Below are 19,271 nucleotides of genomic sequence, written 5' to 3' on the forward strand. Positions count from 1 at the left end.
GTATAGTAAACATAGCTGCCTTCCAGAATGGGAAATCATACCAGAAAAACTGCATTTCCACTAGCTACAGAGCATAATGTCTAGAAAGAGAGCCACTCAGAGACATAGGATCATGACATTTTTTTAACACAGGGAATAAAAGATTTTTTCAGAAAGAAACAGATTATATACGTGCAAGAGATGAGGAATTAGGCAGAAACACTTGAATGGCAGATGAAAATGGAATGATGCTTTTAAATTTCTGAGAAAATAATTTTTCAACTTGGAAGCCTGTATAACAGTTAAGCTAGCAATAGACTTGAGAGGGAAATAAAGATGTTTTCATCATGCAAAACTTGGCATTTGTTATGTTCTGTGTACCCTTCATTAAGATGCTGTTGCAGGCTGTGCTCCTTGTGAGACAGTCTAAAAAGGAGGAAATCCTTCCTGAGATGTAGGAGGTCTAACACAAGGCCCAAATAGCAAACCAGTACAAATATTCTTCCAAGTGTGGAAAAAGGCAATCAAATAAATGTGAACTGTGCACATATTAACATGAATGAACAGGAAATGATGCAAATGAAGAAACTGGGACAATTTTTAATTCAGATAAAATTGTTTCATATGGAAGGATAAATACTGGTTTGTTTTATGGCTTAACCTTGGATCACTGATTACTGATAAAAATTATTATGGGCAAATGAAAATGGTGATGCCATTCCCCGAGCTGAAGAATACAAAGAAGGGGCTGTGGGGTGGGTAGCATTCTGTTCTGAAAATGTATACATTGAAATGCCTGGAGGTCGTCAAATGCAGAGATGTTTGGCAGTAAATAGATCTGGTACTTCAAAAAGATCTCAATAGTCCATTGTCTTCATCTGTAAAAAGAGAAAATAATCTCTACTTCATTAAATCAGTGGTTGCTACTATACAATGTGTCACTTTAAAAAATGAGCCTGGGTATTTCTTAGTATTTCAAAACTTACAAGCTGGGCGCAGTGGCTCATGCGTCTAATCCCAGCACTTTGGGAGGCTGAGGTGGACTGATTGCTTGACTTGAGATCAGCCTGGCCAACATGGGGAAACCCCGTCTCTACTAAAAATATAAAAATTAGCTGGACGTGGTGGCGGGTGCCTGTAATCCCAGCTCCTTAGGAGACTGAGGCAGGAGAGTCACTTGAACCTGGGAGGCAGAGGTTGCAGTGAGCCGAGACTATGCCATTGCACTCTAGCCTGGGCGACAGAGTGAAACTCCATCTCAAAAAACAAACAAAAAAATTGTTATAATACTGCATTTATTAGAATGATTACTTCAAGGTCATCTATTTTGTCCATATTTTATAATCTTATATTTTATATATAAAATTTTTTTCAGCCTGAAACGGAGACTTTCTACTCGTTCCTCAATTTTGAATGCAAAGAATCGGAAATTGAGTAGTCAGTTTGAAAATTCAGTTTATAAAGGTGATGACGATGACGAAGATGTCATCATCTTAGAAGAAAACAGTACCCCCAAACCTGCAGTAGATCATGATATTGATATGAAATCAGAACAGAGTCACGTTGAGCAAGGTGGTGTTCAGGTCGAGCTTGTGGGTGACAGTGAACCTTGTGGCCAGACTAGTTCAACCAGCACCTCATCATCCCGATGCGACCAGGGAAATACTGCAGCTACCCAGACTGAAGTACCAAGTTTAGTTGTTAAAAAAGAAGAAACTGTTGAAGACGAGATAGACGTAAGAAATGATGCAGTGATTCAGCCCTCCTGTGTAGAAGCTGAAGCAAAGATACATGAAACCCAGGAAACCACTGATAAATCTGCAGATGATGCAGGCTGCCAATTACAAGAACTGAGAAACCAGCTACTCCTTGTCACCGAGGAGAAAGAGAATTATAAAAGACAGTGTCATATGTTTACTGATCAAGTCAAAGTGTTACAACAGAGGATATTAGAAATGAATGACAAGTATGTTAAGAAAGAAACTTGCCATCAGTCCACTGAAACCGATGCTGTATTTTTACTTGAAAGTATTAATGGCAAATCTGAAAGTCCAGACCATATGGTATCTCAGTATCAGCAAGCTTTGGAAGAAATAGAAAGGCTGAAAAAACAATGTAGTGCTTTGCAACATGTAAAGGCTGAATGCAGCCAGTGTTCCAATAATGAGAGTAAAAGTGAAATGGATGAGATGGCCGTGCAGCTTGATGATGTGTTTAGACAACTGGACAAATGCAGTATTGAGAGGGACCAGTATAAAAATGAGGTGAGTTATATCATCCAACATGTAGTCGTGGAGTCCAGGGCCATTTAAACCTTAAGAAGCTGCCAGTTGGCTGGGAGCGGTGGCTCATGCCTGTAATCCCACCACTTGGGGAGGCCAAGGCGGGTGGGTCACTTGATATCAGGAGTTCGAGATCAGCCTAGACAACGTGGTGAAACCCTATCTCTACTAAAATACAAAAATTAGCCGGGCGTGGTGGCAGGCGCCTATAGTCCCAACTGCTTGGGAAGCCAAGGCAGGAGAATCACTTGAACCTGGGAGGCAGAGGCTGCCATGAGCCAGGATTGCACCACCACACTCCAGCCTGGGCAACAGAGCGAGACTCTGTCTCCAAAATGAAAAAAAGAAAAAAAAAAAAACAACTACCAATTGTTAGATTGGAATACTTTCACTTAAAAATAATTATGTTTTTATTGAGTGTCTGTTATTCTACTGGTTCTCACCTGAGGAGAGGGCTTCCTGGAGGCATATGGAAATGTGTTAGGGGCATTTTTGGTTCTTTCAATGTCTTGAGATGTGCATTCCTGAAAAATAATGGGGGTAGCCAGGTATGGTAAATACCCTGTTCAGAATACCAATATTAACTTAATACCTCATTAATACAGTTAATTATGTTCTTTCTTTTTTGGGCATCAATTCTACTTTTAAGTATAGTTAATATTTTAGTTATGGAGTCATTCATTTTTCTAGATTATGTCTTTCAAGATTCCTGAGAGAAATTGACTTATCCCTTTTAAAATCTTGATTGATATATACGTGTGTGTGTGTGTGTGTGTGTATATATATATATATTTTTTTTTTTTTTTGAGACAAGGTTTCACTCTGTTGCCCAGGCTGGAGTGCAGTGGCCCGATCTCGAGTCACTGCAGCCTCCACCTCCTGAGTTCAGGCAATTCTCCTGCCTCAGCGTCCCCAGTAGCTGAGATTACAGCACATGCAACCACGCCTGGCTAATTTTTGTGTTTTTAGTAGAGACAGGGTTTCACCATGCTGGCCAGGCTAATCTCGAACTCCTGACGTCAAGTGATCCACCCACGTTGGCCTCCCAAAGTGTTGGGATTACAGGCGTGAGCCCCTGTGTCTGGCCTGAATTGCTTATGTTCTGACTACCAGTGCTGAGTCATCTGGCTAAAGGGTGCCTGGGAAATGCAGTCTTTATGTGTGGGTTCTTTTACTGAAGAAAGGAGGAGAAAAACGATAAATACCGGTAGACAAATGATAAATATCAGTAGCCTCTTCGTATGCCCCCACTTCAAATTCAGGTAGCTCCTTTTAATCTATTTTATACATTTTTGTGTGTGAGGCTTTTTTTTTTTGAGACAGAATCTTGCTCTGTCGCCCAAGCTGGAATGCAGTGGCATAATCTCGGCTCACTGCAAGCTCCGCCTCCCGGGTTCATGCCATTCTCTTGCCTCAGCCTCCCAAGTAGCCAGGACTATAGGCTCCCACCACCACGCCCAGCTAATTTTGTTTTGTATTTTTTAGTAGAGACGGGGTTTCACTGTGTTAACCGGGATGGTCTCTATCTGACTTCGTGATCTGCCCGCCTTGGCCTCCCAAAGTGCTGGGATTACAGGCGTGAACTACCACGCCCGGCCGTGTGTGAGGCTTTTGAAAGGATTTTCCGGCCAGGCGCACTGGCTCACACCTGTAATCCCAGCACTTTAGGAGGCTGAGGCGGGCAGATCACCTGAGGTCAGGAGTTCGAGACCAGCCTGACCAACATGGAGAAACCCTGTCTGTACTAAAACTACAAAATTAGCCGGATATGGTGGCGCATGCCTGTAATCCCAGCTACTCAAGAGGCTGAGGCAGGAGAATCGCTGGAACCCAGGAGGCGGAGGTTGCGGTGAGCCGAAATCGTGCCATTGCACTCCAGCCTGGGCAACAAGAACGAAACTCTGCCTCAAAAAAAGAAAAGAAAGGATTTTCCTGCTAAAGAGTTTGGGAACCATGATGTAGTGCTGTGCTGTCTCTTCCTTAGGACTAGTGCTGCTCATGCAAACACTAATCTTGATGCCTTGGCTCAGGAGCTGAATGACAAAATGCAGATGCTCCTCAACTTATGGTGTCAGTCCTGGAAAACCCATCATAGGTTGGAAATAGCATTAACTCCAAAATTCATTTCATTACAGCCAACCTCCCAAAATCTTAGCCTAGTCTAACCTACCTTTAAAGTGCTCAGAACACTTGTATTAGCCTACATTTGGGCAAAATCATCTAACACAAAGTCTGATTTATCACAACATACTGAGTATTTCATATAATGTATTGAATCTGTCTGAAAACGAGAAACAGAATGGTTGTATTGGTTTACGAAGTGCGGTTTCTATAGAATGCATGTAACTTTCACACCATCATAAAGTTGGAAAATCATAAAGTCAAACCGTTGTAAGTCAGGGACCATCTGTTTATAAAAAGCATAAACTCGCTATTGTAACTTAATTATAAGTTGATGAGTATGCAAGAAATAAAAGCCACTGTGACATTAACATAATTTAGGCATTAGTATCTTGGTTTTTCTGTTTTTTGTTTTTTGTTTTTTTTTGAGGCGGAGCTTTGCTCTTGTTGCCCAGGCTGAAGTGCAGTGGCGTGATCTCAGCTCACTGCAACCTCTACCTCCTGGGTTCAAGCAATTTTCCTGTCTCAGCCTCCCGAGTAGCTGGGATTACAGGTGCCTGCCACCACACCTGGCTAATTTTGTATTTTTTGTAGAGATGGAGTTTCTCCTTGTTGGTCAGGCTGGTCTTAAACTCCTGACCTCAGGTGATCCGCCCACCACAGCCTCCCAAAGTGCTGGGATTACAGGTGTGAGCCGCCGTGCTGGCTGGTTTTTCATTTTCTAGGTATCACTTTTTTTTAAATCAAGTGGTAATATGTTGTATTCTCTCCATGTAAAAAGATGGAGAAGTGAAGCTGTAAACGAATGAAGCTTTGTTTATAGAAAACTACTGGTTTTTCTTTGTGTATTTGTTTTTTGATAGTTGATAATGTTATCAAGCAGGTTCTTTATATTTCTTAGCTTGAAATTTCACTTTGCCATTAGCATTTTTAAGTTTTGCAGTTATAAAGTTCATTTATATTTTTTGTTAGGTTGAATTGCTGGAAATGGAAAAATCACAAATCCGTTCACAGTGTGAAGAACTCAAAACTGAAGTTGAACAGTTAAAATCTACAAATCAACAGACAGCAACAGATGTTTCAACATCAAGTAACATTGAGGAGTCTGTAAATTATATGGATGGGGAAAGGTAATATTAAATGAGGCATTTTTGTGGGGCTGCAATTATGGTTAGGATACTATTTATTGTTATCTGCTAGCACCCATCAGATAGATACTGTTCTGTCAGAAGAAATTATTGATTGTGTGCTGTGACCCTGGTGTTATATGATAGATACAAAAGAAGTGACACTTCATTATCTTTCCTTTCCAGTTTCTGACCGTTTAGGTTCTATTTAAGTGGAATAGGAATTTAGAAGGAATAAAGCATTTGATTGGTCAGAGTGGTTTTAGAATGTTTTCTGAAGAAAAATAAAAATGGGCACGATATTGAAGAATAGGGGGAATTTGGCCATGAGTAGAAGACACGAGACTGTTACTGAAATTCACTCCTTCAGCCTGTTTTTCTTTTATTGTCGTACTTGGTACCATTTCTTTATGGCTTGCTGTCCTTATTTCACGATATGCTCTCTGTAATCTTTTAGGAAATCACAGAATTACTAAAAATTGCCATAGTACAGATGATATTAGGAAGAAGTCCTATTAAAACAAGTAGGCCAGGTGTGGTGGCTCACACCTATAAACTCAGCACTTTGGGAGGCTGAGTTGGGCGGATTACCTGAGGTCAGGAGTTCAAGACCAGCCTGGCCAACATGGTGAAACTCTGTCTCTACTAAAAGTACAAAAATTAGCTGGGCGTGGTGGCAGGTGCCTGTAGTCCCAGCTACTTGGGAGGCTCAGGCAGGAGAATCGCTTGAACCCAGGAGGTGGAGGTTGCAGTGAGCCAAGATTGCACCACTGCACTCCAGCCTGGGTGACAGAGCAAGACTCCGTCTCAAAACCAGGCATGGTGCCTCATGCCTGTAATCCCAGCACTTTGGGAGGCCAAGGTGGGTGGGTCGCTTGAGGTCAGGAGTTCGAGACCAGCCTGACCAACATGGTGAAACCCCGTCTCTACTAAAAAAATTAGCTTGGCATGGTGGCGCGCACCTGTAATCCCAGCTACTTGGGAGGCTGAGGCAGGAGAATCACTTGAACCTGGGAGAAGGAGGTTGCAGTGAGCCAAGATCGCGCCACCACACTCTGGCCTTGGCAACAAGAGCAAAACTCCATCTCAAAAAAAAAAAAGAAAAGCTGGCATGGGAACGATTAAAGTATTTTCAAAGGTCTAGTGGACTCTTACCGCAAAAGCTCACAAAACGGACATGCTCAAAATCGCATTTTCTGCATTGTCAGCCTAAGGAAGAACATCTTGATCCCTTCATATATTTCCACTTGAGAAAAATCAGTATCTAAATTAAATATGGACTTACTATATTGTAATGGGATGGGGAACAAGAACAACTGTAACACTCATTTTATGTGTTTGCCATAATATTTGAAACAAAAGCTGCCTTACAGTTTAGGTGTTTATTGCTTAAATACTTTTGGGCATTTTAATAAAAGTCTAGAATGCTGATATTCATAAACTTGGAAGGCATAATTATCTTAATCTAGGGCTTCCGACTGTTTTCAGAAAACCATTGTTCTCTGTAAATGCATGGTAACTTAATGTAATAGGATCAGAGCAGTCCTGCAATTATTATTATTATTATTTTTTTGGAGACAGAGTCCTGATCTGTCGCCCAGGCTGGAATGCAGTTGCATAATCTCGGCTTACTGCAACCTCTGCCTCCCAGGTTCAAGCAAATTCTCCTGCCTCAGCCTCACCAGTAGCTGGGACTACAGGTGTGCACCACCACGCCCAGCTACATTTTGTATTTTTAGTGGGAGACGGGGTTTCACCATTTTGATCAGGCTGGTCTTGAACTCCTGACCTCAGGTGATCTGCCTGCCTCAGCCTCCCAAAGTGCTGGGATTACAGACGTGAGCCACTGTGCTCAGCCTAAAAAAAACTTCTTTCACATTGTTTAACACGTTTTGCAAGCTTGTTTGACCACAGAACCTTTTATTACCTCTTATACAACTATGAATATCTTATAGAACATGTTTTAGATAATTGCGGCTTAGCATGGTGGTTCATGCCTGTAATCCCAGCACTCTGAGGTGGGCAGAATGCTTGATTGAGCCCAAGAGTTTGAGACCAGCCTGGGCAATATAGTGAAACCCTATTACTACAAATAATAATTTAAAAAAATTAGCCGGGCATGGTGGTGTGGGCCTGTGCTTCCCGCTACTCGGGAGGCTGAGGTGGGATAATTGCATGAACCCTGGAGAGCAGTGGTGCCATCGCAGCTCACTGCAGCCTTGACCTCCTGGGCTCAGGTGATCCCCCACTTTACCCTCTTGAGAAGCTGGGACTATAGGTGCCACTACCAAGCCCGGCTAATATTTTGTGTTTTTAGTAGAGTCAGGATTTCACCATGTTGGCCAGGCTGGCCTCAAACTCCTGGGCTCCAGCGATCTCCCTCCTTGGCTTCACAAAGTGCTGGGAATACAGGCATGAGCAAGTGCACCTGACTGATAAAAGTAAATTGAGTTCTCTAGGGGAGGTTTTGCTTTTCTTTTTGTTTAATTGTATATTATTCTACAGAGATTTGATTTTGGTATTTTACTTTTTAAGGTCTACATGAATATTAACTTGTAATGCTCATCTAATAAGTTACATATTTATATTTGCAGCCTCAAACTCCGATCTCTTCGAGTTAACGTAGGACAACTGCTGGCTATGATTGTGCCTGATCTTGATCTTCAGCAAGTGAATTACGATGTTGATGTAGTTGATGAGATTTTAGGACAAGTTGTTGAACAAATGAGTGAAATCAGTAGTACTTAAAGTATATATTATGTAAGATAAGACATTTGCTCATTCTTTTGGTTGTACAGCTTTTAAAATATAAGTATGTTTGTTTTATAGATATGATAGGCAACAGACTGCAAACCATAATCTTTACTGTATTCTATGCATTCAAATGTGGTCACAGATATTGTGGACACATTATCAGATGTTTTGAAATACCTGTGAATTGTTGGCATTGAGCAGCTGAAGCTAAGTCATGACTCTGTTTGGAATGTAAATATTTGTAATTAAGCCTGCACATATTTTTTTATTGCCCTAGAGTACTGAAGTGTTTTTCACCAAGAGCTTTTCAGGTTGCCCCTAAGCTTTGTGCAATTTTTTCTGGTTCCCCAAAGTGTATTTTTCTCTAAGTCGAGGGCTATGCCATAATACAAATGGAAATGTTACCTTTGATTTTCTTATAAAGGAGTTTATTAAATAGGATTTTTAAATAATGTAGTAACACTCCTGATACAACTCTGGTTATAAGTGAATTGAGCATTAATGTTTCTTTTGTATAAATTCCTATCCTGAAATATTTTATTCATGAAAATAAGGTAAGCAAAAACCAACTCCATTTTGCCAGGATTTTCTTGTGCTGAGATTGCCAATCACGGTTAAACACAAAGTGTTTTTATGGAACAAAGAAACAGTCTTTAACAGAAAAAAGGTATTGAAATATTAAATGGCCACCAAGTTTACTTTGAAGCCCATTTTTGGCTGTTTAGTCAGCATGAAGTGGGCATGATAATTTTTTAATATTTCTTTTTGTGAAATTTCCTGTACAGCCTTTTGTAGGATTACTACAGGTTAATGTGAGTTGAGGAAGAGAGTCTTTCTCGAACAATACTACATACCTTTTATTATATTACAAACCTAAGTGTTTTATATCCTGGAGTCAAGGAACAAATTTCCTTAGGATTATAGTATTACATGCCATAAAATACTATGCTTTATTGGTCCCATGTTTTGTGCAATTTTAAAGAGATGGCTTTCTATTAAGTATAAACTATGTATATATAAGAACCATATTTTCCACAACTAAAATGTGCATTATTTTTTCCAAAGTTTTATCATTGCTATTTATTTTACCTTTGTTTTTGAACATTCAATCCGTTCATTTTGTATGTATGCTTAATACATGTCTGTCATATACAATACTGAATTTTTACTGTATAGTAATTCTGGAAAGAGCAAATAAATGAAGATTGTTTTTATTTGCCTGATAAAGTAATTGAAAGTGTATTTTTGGTATGAAGCTGGTTTTCTGTCACAGTTGTAATTTCCCAAATTTTAAAATATCTTGTAATAAAATAAAAATATATGATGGCTAACTGTTCAGATACTACTTTTAAAGAATTAATATTAACCTTAAATTATTTTAAAACTAAAAATGTATTCATTAGACCCTCAACTGGAGCTCATTTTAACTACCTTAATTGCAGGTTATTTTTTGAAGACTGTTTCTATTAAGACGGAGGCTGAGCTGCTCTTTCCTCAGAGGATGTGTATTCTGTTTTCAAAAGCCTTTTCTCAGCCCGGCACGGTGACTCACGCCTGTAATCCCATGACTTTGGGAGGCTGAGGCGGGCAGATCACCTGAGGTCAGGAGTTCGAGACCAGCCGGACTAACATGGAGAAATCCCGTCTCTGCTAAAAATACAAAAATTAGCCAGGCATGGTGGCACATGCTTGTACTCCCAGCTACTCAGGAGGCTGAGGCAGGAGAATCACTTGAACCTGGGAGGTGGAGGTTGCGGTGAGCCAAGATTGCACCATTGCACTCCAGCCTGGGCAACAAAAGCGAAACTCCGTCTTAAAAAAAAAAAAAAAAAAAAAAAGACTTTTCATTGTGTAAGTCATTTACTCTAGAGAAACGTTGCCTAAATAGTAGCAGCTATGTAAATCATGTGTAAGTTTTGTGAATATCTAATTCATGCAGTGGTTCTTTTTGGAATTTGCTATTTTTCCCTTCCTTTGGGCCAGCTTCTGTATGTATTCTTGCAAAAATATTTCCTGTGGCTATCTGGCTTGATGGGAAAATTAATCATGGGATTAGTAAGAGAAACTTGCTTGCTAAATTGATTCTTTGGAAGCACTTAGATATTTTTTGCTCTTTATGAAGATATTGAAGTATTGCCAAGATATGAGACTTCAAAAATGTGGCTAACAGTTTCAGACAGAACAACTGTTGTTTAATGGAACAATGTGGGCTTTCATGATGTATGTGCCTTTCTCTTTTGTTGTGTGTGCGGGACAGTATTGCTTCAACTAACGTTTATTACTTTAAAACACAAAAGGTATGAGGAAGTAAGCCAAAACAGTCCACAGTCTTCAAACAGGACCTAGGGTGGCAAGATCAGTGAAGGCTGAGTGAGCACACAGAGCAGGAGGGCATGGCATGTCCCTGTGTGCTTCCTTTGGGCCTCAAATTCTTCATGTGGCAGGTCCAGTTGATGATGCTGCCCGTGATCTCAGACACTTGATTCTTGCTGTCACATAGACCTCTTAAGATTGGGTCATACGTCATTGAGAAATTTAAGCTCTCACCTCTGGCTGCATAGTAGAATCACTTGGGGAGTGTTTTAAACTCCCAAAGTCAGGCTGCACTTCACGTTAATTAAGTCAGTGTCCTTGGGGTTAGACCCAGATAACTTTTTCAGGGCCTCCCGGGTTAATTCCAGTGTACCATCAGAACCGAGCACCGTTGATCTGTGTCTTCTGTTGAGTATTTATAAATGTTGAACTTGAGTGGTTCATGAAACAAACGGGATCAACATATCCACTTTTTCACTGGGGCAAGCAGGGAGAGGGAGGGGAAGCAGAGCAGTGCCCCTGTTAGAGATGTAAATGAACAGTGAAAAGACTTTCTCCACGGCCTCTAAAGGTAACCACTATTGGCTTTTGTGTGCATACATGCACACATTCATGTGTATGTATTTTATTTACATTAAACTGCATATATTTGTATCGAAATTTACACAGTGGGATTATACCATATAATAACATTTCCATACCATTCTTTCAAAAAGCTTAAGTAACATTTCGTCACAGGAATATGCTCCTAATGGTTACTTTTCGCTAGGAAGAATATACTGGCCGGGCATGGTGGCTCACGCCTGTAATCCCAACACTTTGGGAGGCCGAGGTGAGTGGATCACGAAGTCAGGAGATCGAGACCATCCTGGCCAACATGGTGAAACCCCGTCTCTACTAAAAATACAAAAATTAGCCGGGCGTGGTGGCGGGCTCCTGTAATCTCAGCTACTTGGGAGGCTGAGGCAGGAGAATCACTTAAACCCAGGAGGCAGAGGTTGCAGTGAGCCGAGATCGCACCACTGCACTCCAGACTGGCGACAGCGAGACTCCATCTCAAAAAAGAATATACTGTGAAAATTAATACATACCACACATGATCTTCCGATTACATCCAGAGTGTAAATTGTTAACAGTGAATATAATAGGTCAAAGAATGTATGCCATGTACATTTAAATATTGCCATCCAAAAAAGGTTGCAGGAATTTATACTTAAGATGAGTAATAAATACGACTTTTCCTCAAAATCTCTCAAACTTAATTTGATATGTGAAAATATGACAGCTGACATTTGTCTCAGTCATTATATTGGTCATTTTAATTTTCTGTGTTCTATACATATTCTTTGCCTATTCTTTTCTACTGGGTTCTTCTTGCTGTAAAGAAGCTGAAAGCTTGCCTTAATTTGGCCACACATCACCCCAAAACTACCCAGACACTACCCATTTCTTCCTATTTCAGAAAATTCACAGTTGGTTGTCTTCTTATTTTTGAGACAGGGTTTCATTTTGTTGCCCAGGCTAGAGTGCAGTGGTGTTATCATGGCTAACTGCAGCCTCAACCTTCGAGGCCCAAATGCTTCTCCTGCCTCAGCCTCCCGAGTAGCTGGCATTATAGGCATGCACCACCATGCCCACCTAATTTTTCTGTTTTTTTGTAGAAACAGTTTCACCATGTTGCCCAGACTGGTCTCAAGCTCCTGGACTCAAGCAATCCACCCTTCTGGGCCTCCCAAAGTGTGATTACAGGCATTTGAGCCACTGCACCTGACTGGTTAAGTCCTATTTTGTGCAGTGTCTCATAAACAGGGACTCACTGAAGTGGCTTGAAAATCTAAATAGAATCCTATCTTTGCATATTTGTCTGTTGAATGTTGGTCACAGCTCACAAAGTGAATGCTATTAATACCTGATTGGTGTAGAGGAGAAAATAAATGTGTTGCTTTTTAGAATTGTTTCTTGATCACAGAGTTAATTTTCATATACTAGCCTGTAGGAAGAAAGTCTGGTTAAGAGTTAAGAAACCTTTTAGAGCCACAATTTCTTAGAGAGTCATCAGGACTCAATATCTTGGTAACAAGACAGAATAAATTTAAATTTGAATATAAAGGATTTTTACCCCAACCTGGCTAACAATATTTAGGTTATGTATGTGCTTGATATGTGAATATCTAGAATTTGGCTGTAGTTCTGTGTTTTTTTGTGGGTTTTTTTTTTTTTTTTTTCTTGGAGACAAAGTATCACTCTGTTGCCCAGGCTGGAGTGCAGTGGCATGATCACAGTTCACTGCAGCCTCGACCTCTCAGGCTCAAGTGATCCTCCCACCTCAGCCCTTATGAGTAGCAGGAACTACAGGCACATGCCACTGCACCCAGCTAATTTTTGAATATTTTGTAGAGACGGTTTGCCATGTTGCCCAGGCTGCTGCAACTTCTAGCCTGAAGCAATCTGCCTGCTTTGGCCTCCCAAAATGCTGGGATTACGGGCGTGAGCCACCATGCCCACCTGGCTTTCTCTTCATAATAAAATGTAATGGTGTTTTATATTCACAAAAGAGTCAAGTCTTCCTAATCTCCCATGGGGTTCCTTTTGGAAGTGAGGCCCTTGGTTTGTGCTGTGATCTGAACCAAGACTCAAGGTAATTTGAGTATATAATTTTTTTTTTCTAGGCAATTGTCCCTTGTTTTGTGACTCCCTTGGTGGGAATCTCTCTCAAAATGTGATATTCATGGAGGCAATTGAGGTACCAGCAAGCTTGTCCAACCCACCTTGCTTAGTTGTTTTGTTTTGGGTTTTTTTTTTCCCCCAGGCTGGTCTCAAGAAATTCTGGGCTCAAGGGATCTGCTCACTGTGGCCTCCCAAAGTGTTGGGATTACAAGTGTGAACCACTGCTTCCGGCCTTAAAAAATACATATTTTTGAGACAGGCTCTTGCTTTGTCATCCAGGCTGGAGTAGCAGTGGCGCGATCACGGCTCACTACAGTCGTAACCTCCCAGGCTCAGGCGATCCTCCCACCTCAGCCTCCTGAGTAGCCAGGACCACAGGCAGACGCCACTATGCCCAGCTAATTGTTGTATTTTTTTGTAGAGACAGATTGTTGCCTTGTTGCCCAGGCTGGTCTCAAACTCCTGGGCTCAAGCAATGCACTTCCCCCACCTCTTAATCTCTCAAAGTGCGGGGATTACAGGATTGAGCCCTAATTTATGGTTTTGTTTTTTTTGTTGTTTTTCTGTACTCTGTATACTCCAGGGTATTTCAGATGTAAGGTATTTCAATACATCTAATACATTTCCTTGTCTAGACTTGGTGACAGCTATTTCTCCAAGAGCTCTGCTTCGTTTTGTGGGAAATGCTATTTGAAGACCATAATCTAGGCACAGATATAGTCATTGTTTTTAGTTAGGCCATTTCTTTTTCTTTTTCTTTTTTTTATTCTTTTTTGCTTTTTTTTTTTTTTTTTAAGACAAGGTCTTGCTCTGTTGTCCAGGCTGGAGTACAATGGCATAATCATAGCTCACTACAGCCTCAAACTCCTGGGCTCAAGTGCTCCACCTTCCTCAGCCTCCCAAGTACCTGGGACTATAGGTGTGTCCCACCATGCCTGGCTGATTTTTTTTTTTTTTTTTCTAGATACAGGGTCTTGCTACATTGCTCACGCTGGTCTTGAACTCCTGGGCTGCTTCAGCCTCCCAAAGTGTTGGTATTACAGGCATAAGCCACTGTGCCTGGCCTAGTTTGGGCATTTCTAGGCCTTTTTAGTGGACTGAACTAAAAGAGACTATAGTCTCTTTTGCTGAAAATCTTGGTTCCTAACCACATAATTATTTGCTCTTCCCAGTGTATACATAAATACATATGTATGCATATATGTAACAATACCAGTATTTTCTAGCCATAGTATGACTGGAGGTAAATTTTCTTTGGGGTAGTATAAAATTTCTGTGTTTGCCAATCACTTGAAATAACTCCTTGTGTGCATCACAATGTTTCTTCATCCATGTTGCTGCCTGTGTCAGTCAGTGTAGAGTTCTCCAGAAAAACAGAGCCAATATGATAGATGCAAGAGATTGATCAGGAGGAGTGGCTTAAGTGGTTATGGAGGCTGAGAGGTCCCATGATCTACTGTCTGCAAGATGGAGACCCAAGGAAGCCAGTGGTATAACAGTCCCACTCCTAAGCCCTGAGAACCAGGGACACCAATGGCGTACGTCCTGGAGCCGAAAGGCCTGAGAACTAGGAGCTCTGACATCTGACGGTGGAAGATGGATGTCCCCAACTCGAGAAGAGACAGAATTCGCCCTTCCTCCACTTTTTGTTCTTTTCAGACTCAACAGGTTAGATGATGCTCCAGATACTGCCCAGGTTGGTGAGGGCAGATCTTCTGTACTCAGTCTACTGATTCAAATGCTAAAGTCTTCCAGAAACACCCTCATAGTCAGAAATAATGTTGACCACCTCTCGGCTATGTCTTAGCCTGGGCAAACTGACACATAAAATTAACTATCACAGTCAGTATTTCTTTTGGATTACTGAGTAGAATGCTGTGGTATGAATATGGCACAGTCTGATTACCTTTTCTCCTGTGGGTGGACATTTGGTGTCTTTCCAGTTTGGGGCTATTATGAATAATGATTCTTGTATGAGTTTGCTTTTGTCTTCCTGATACATATGCCAAGGAGTGGAATTGCTGAGTCATGGGGTAGGCATATCATTAACTTTATTAGACACTGCTGAACAGTTTTCTAAAGTATTTACATCAGTTTATACTTCTACCAGTAGTGTGCCAGAGGTCCTGTTGTTGCCATTCTCCTGTACTGATTTCTGTCATTTCTCCTATTTTTCTTTTTTTCTTTTTTGAGACTGAGTCTCTTTCTATCACCCAGACTGGAGCGCAGTGGCATGATCTTGGCTCCCTGCAACCTCCGCCTCCTGGGTTCAAGTGATTCTAGTGCCTCAGCCTCCCAAGTAGCTGGGATTACAGGCGCCGCCACCATGCCTGGCTATTATTATTATTATTATTATTATTATTATTATTATTATTTTGAGATGGAGTTCTGCTCTTGTCACCCAGGCTGGAGTGCAATGGCGCAATCTCGGCTCACTGCAATCTCCGCCTCCCAGGTTCAAACGATTCTCTGGCCTCAGCCTCCTAAGTAGCTGGGATTACAGGCGCCTGCCACCGCGCCTGACCTATTTTTTGCATTTTTAGTAGAGATGGGGTTTCACTATGTTGGTCAAGCTGGTCTCGAATTCCTGACGTCAAGTGATCCACCCACTTCAGCCTCCCAGAGTGCTGGAATTACAGGCATGAGCCACCACGCTTGCCTTCTCCCTATTTTTCTTATTCTGATATTTCCTCAACATTTTTTTCCAACCCTTTACTGAACTTTTTATTTCTGTTATCAAAAAAATTTTTTTTTTTTTTTGAGATAGAGTCTCACTCTGTCGCCCAGGCTGGAGAGCAGTGGTGCGATCTCAGCTCACTGCAACCTCCGCCTCCCGGCTTCCAGCGATTCTCTTGCCTCAGCCTCCCGAGTAGCTGGAATTACAGGCACACACCACCACTCTGGATAGTTTTTGTATTTTTAGTAGAGAAGGGGTTTTGCCATGTTGGCCAGGTTGGTCTGGAACTCCTAGCCTCAAGCAGTCTGCCTGCTTTGGCCTCCCAAAGTGTTGGGATTACAGACATGAGCCACCATGCCTGGCTCAGATTTTGATTTTAGAATGTTCACACTTACAAATGGAAATTAAAGTGTGTTGAGAAGTTTTTTTCGAAGCTGAGTTAAGAGTTAGTGCTTTTATATCAATTTTCATTATTAAAAAGTTCTCAGGAACCAAATAACATTGGTCCCCTTAAATTGAGGCAGTTCTGCCCAAAATGGATGCTTGGGGCCCAAGCTGAAGGCCAGTGGTTGTTGAGGAATCTAGTTAGAATTGCGTTAGAGGAATTCCTTTCTTTTTCTTTTTCTTTTTTTTTTTTTTTGAGATGGAGTCTAGCTCTGTCGCCCAGGCTGGAGCGCAGGGGCACCATCTCAGCTCACTGCAAGCTCTGCCTCCCAGGTTCACACCATTCTGCCTCAGCCTCCCCAGTAGCTGGGACTACAGGTGCCCGCCACCACGCCCGGCTAATTTTTTGTATTTTCAGTAGAGACAGGGTTTCACCGTGTTAGCCAGGATGGTCTTGATCTGCTGACCTCGTGATCCACCTGCCTTGGCCTAAAGTGCTGGGATTACAGGCGTGAGCCACCGCGCCCGGCAGGAATTCTTTAGTCCAACATTTGTGGTGCAAACTTTGAGGTTTTGAGCAAATAACTTCTTTCTTTCTTTCTTTCTTTCTTTTTTTTTTTTTTTTTTTGAGAAAATATTTGAGATAGCCCAGGGCCTCTCTCTGGAGCCGCATCCCCTGCCCGTGTTGGCTTATCAAGTTGGCACTGAAGTTGGATCTCTAAAATGTTCACCAAGAAAGTCAACTCCTTCATGTACTTTTAGTACTTAAAGCATGTGTTTTTATCTTTTAAATCCACGTTCAGCGTCGTGACACTTCAAGAGGTGGGCAGATTATTCATTTGTGAATAAACAGCATTTATGAGAAATTTGGAGAAATTTGATGTTGGAGAGACACGAAGAATCCCGAGCTTTCCAAAACAGACTGAATAAAAATGCAAGCTCCTGGAGCAGGGGCCTCTGCTGGATGTTCGGAATCATGGGGCTGGTAGGGCCAGGAGTCTGTACTTTCATAACAGCCAAATTATCTAAAGTATATAGTCATTCCCAGTCCAAACTCTGTAAATTCTGGAGAGAAAAAATCTAAAAATGGCATATTCGGATTATGTTATTCTAGCTTCCTGTAGAAATCAGGCTTCAAGGAGCATACAGCCATTCTTATCAACATGAGACACTGATTTTTAGGCAATATCTGTACCTTTCATAAAGCTGGCTAAAAGCATCAGCCAGTATTTATATAAGAATCCATGTCTGTTCTTTTTTTCCAAAAATCCTAGAGCAGTTGGTTCCTCAGATAAACCTGTTTGTTTCTTTTATCCAGTAAAAGCAGCGCATCCACAGGTACTTGTTTCCTGGCCTTCTGCGAAGCCCACAGATAAATTAGGTCTCATCTGGAAACGTCCCATTTCAAAAGGCCTGCCGTATCTGTGCCTACCGATCAATTTACCGCCTCACTTTAAAATGTGAGTCTGTTCTTAGAAAGGGTTTATAACTGCGTCTACTATAATAATAAAATGTAAGCAACCTTGCGCTAGGTACTGAAGAATTTCATAACTTTGAACTCTCCAAAATGTTCTAGAAGCCAATATAGAAACCCAGAGATCTCAGTTTTTGTTTGCAGAAGGGGCAAGAGAACCGGTCGTATTCGCCCTCCCAAGTGCACAGCGCCAGCATAGGGTCGGTCTAACACACAGCCCAGGCTCTGTAAACGTTTGCTAAAAGAACGAATCAACAGGGAATAAATAATGGATAATAATAATAAATAATAGTGAATCCATTCTTCCTGCAGTCGTGGGTCTGGCGGGAATAAATTCCGGCCCGGATTCCGACCCCAAGGCCAGACCGGGACTCGCCTCGGGGCCTAGGAGGGGGCGGGGCTTCCCTGGGGTGCCGCCCACGTCGGGCGGGACCTGAGGGGCGCTTGATGGGCGGGGCGTCCATGAGGTCCCACCCATGCGGGGGGCGGGGCCTGCGGCGCGCGGGAAGCGGCGCGCGCTGCGCGGGAGGTGACGGCGCCTCTGACCGTCCGGGTCCCTGCAGGTACGGCTTCCCGGGGCTGGCCCGGGCGGCTCCGCGGCTCTTTTGGTCAGGTCGATCTGGGGCCAGAGGCCCTCGCCTAGGGCGGGCCCCTGGGGCCCGGGATAGCTCCGGAGGCGCGCGTTCGGGCGGCGGGGCCCCGTCCACCCCCGGCCCCGCGCGGCCTCCTCCCGGCGGCCTCCGTCCCAGCTTCCCGGGCCCAGCGCCCGTTCCCTGGGAAAGGCGGGGTTCTGCTCTCGCCCCGCCGCCCCGGTCCTCTACCCCGTTTGCCCCCCTCTTCCGGGAGGCCCCTCCCGGGGCAGGCCCCTACCTGGGCTCTCAGGGCGCGCCCCTAGACCCTACTAAGCGGGGACAGGCCGTGCAGATGGCCGGAGCCCCTAGGTAGCCTCTACCTGGATGTTTGGTTTTGCTTTTCTGGACATAGTGGCGTATCATAAACTTGTGGATGTCAGGACCCAGCGAAGCATTTTAGGTGGAGCTAGCAAGGTGTTCTTGTCAGATGGCAACGTTAACATCCTTTCCCAATGCAGTGTGCATTTTAAATGGCTTCTGCCCTATTCAGCTCTCAGTAACCCTTCGCTGCTGCTAACACTGTTGTTTAATCCATCACCAGCATTTTGCAGCTTTCCTCCGTCTTGAAGTAGAACGGTGCCCGAGAAGCGTTTTGCCCCTTCAAGACTCAGGAGGATGAAAGTCATCACTTGTGAAATAGCCTGGCACAACAAGGAGCCCGTGTACAGCCTGGACTTCCAGCATGGGGCGGCCGGGAGGATCCACAGACTAGCGTCTGCAGGCGTGGACACCGCTGTCAGGGTAAACTGGGGCAGAGATAGCCATCTGGGAACACTGCTTGAAGCAATAGTTTTCATTCTTTTATTTAAAACCAATGTCGGCTGGGCGCGGTGGCTCACGCCTGCAATCCCAGTGCTTTGG

At 42.7% G+C, this 19,271-nt stretch overlaps 2 protein-coding genes across 7 annotated transcripts in view; both read left to right on the plus strand.

Annotated features, from left to right (window-relative positions):
• Positions 1-9,594, plus strand: part of MORC3 (MORC family CW-type zinc finger 3) — a 56,528-nt gene extending 46,934 nt beyond the window's left edge. For 2 of the 3 annotated variants that reach the window (XM_031665727.1, XM_031665729.1), the window contains 3 exons: positions 1,355-2,243; positions 5,355-5,512; positions 8,104-9,594. In XM_031665727.1, coding sequence (XP_031521587.1) covers positions 1,355-2,243; positions 5,355-5,512; positions 8,104-8,257 — 1,201 coding nt within the window. In that variant the 3' untranslated portion in view covers positions 8,258-9,594. The remainder of the gene's footprint in view (positions 1-1,354; positions 2,244-5,354; positions 5,513-8,103) is intronic. The other variant, XM_031665728.1, reaches the window with a different exon arrangement.
• A 7,177-nt stretch (positions 9,595-16,771) lies between these two features.
• CHAF1B (chromatin assembly factor 1 subunit B) overlaps positions 16,772-19,271 on the plus strand; it is a 31,434-nt gene continuing 28,934 nt past the window's right edge. For 3 of the 4 annotated variants that reach the window (XM_021935527.2, XM_031665732.1, XM_031665730.1), the window contains exons 1-2: positions 18,260-18,341; positions 18,952-19,151. In XM_021935527.2, coding sequence (XP_021791219.2) covers positions 19,026-19,151 — 126 coding nt within the window. In that variant the 5' untranslated portion in view covers positions 18,260-18,341; positions 18,952-19,025. Of the gene's footprint in view, positions 17,765-18,259; positions 18,342-18,951; positions 19,152-19,271 lie in introns of those variants that run through there. The other variant, XM_031665731.1, reaches the window with a different exon arrangement.

The sequence above is a fragment of the Papio anubis genome, chromosome 4 (assembly GCF_008728515.1).
Source record: "Papio anubis isolate 15944 chromosome 4, Panubis1.0, whole genome shotgun sequence".
NCBI lineage: Eukaryota > Metazoa > Chordata > Mammalia > Primates > Cercopithecidae > Papio > Papio anubis.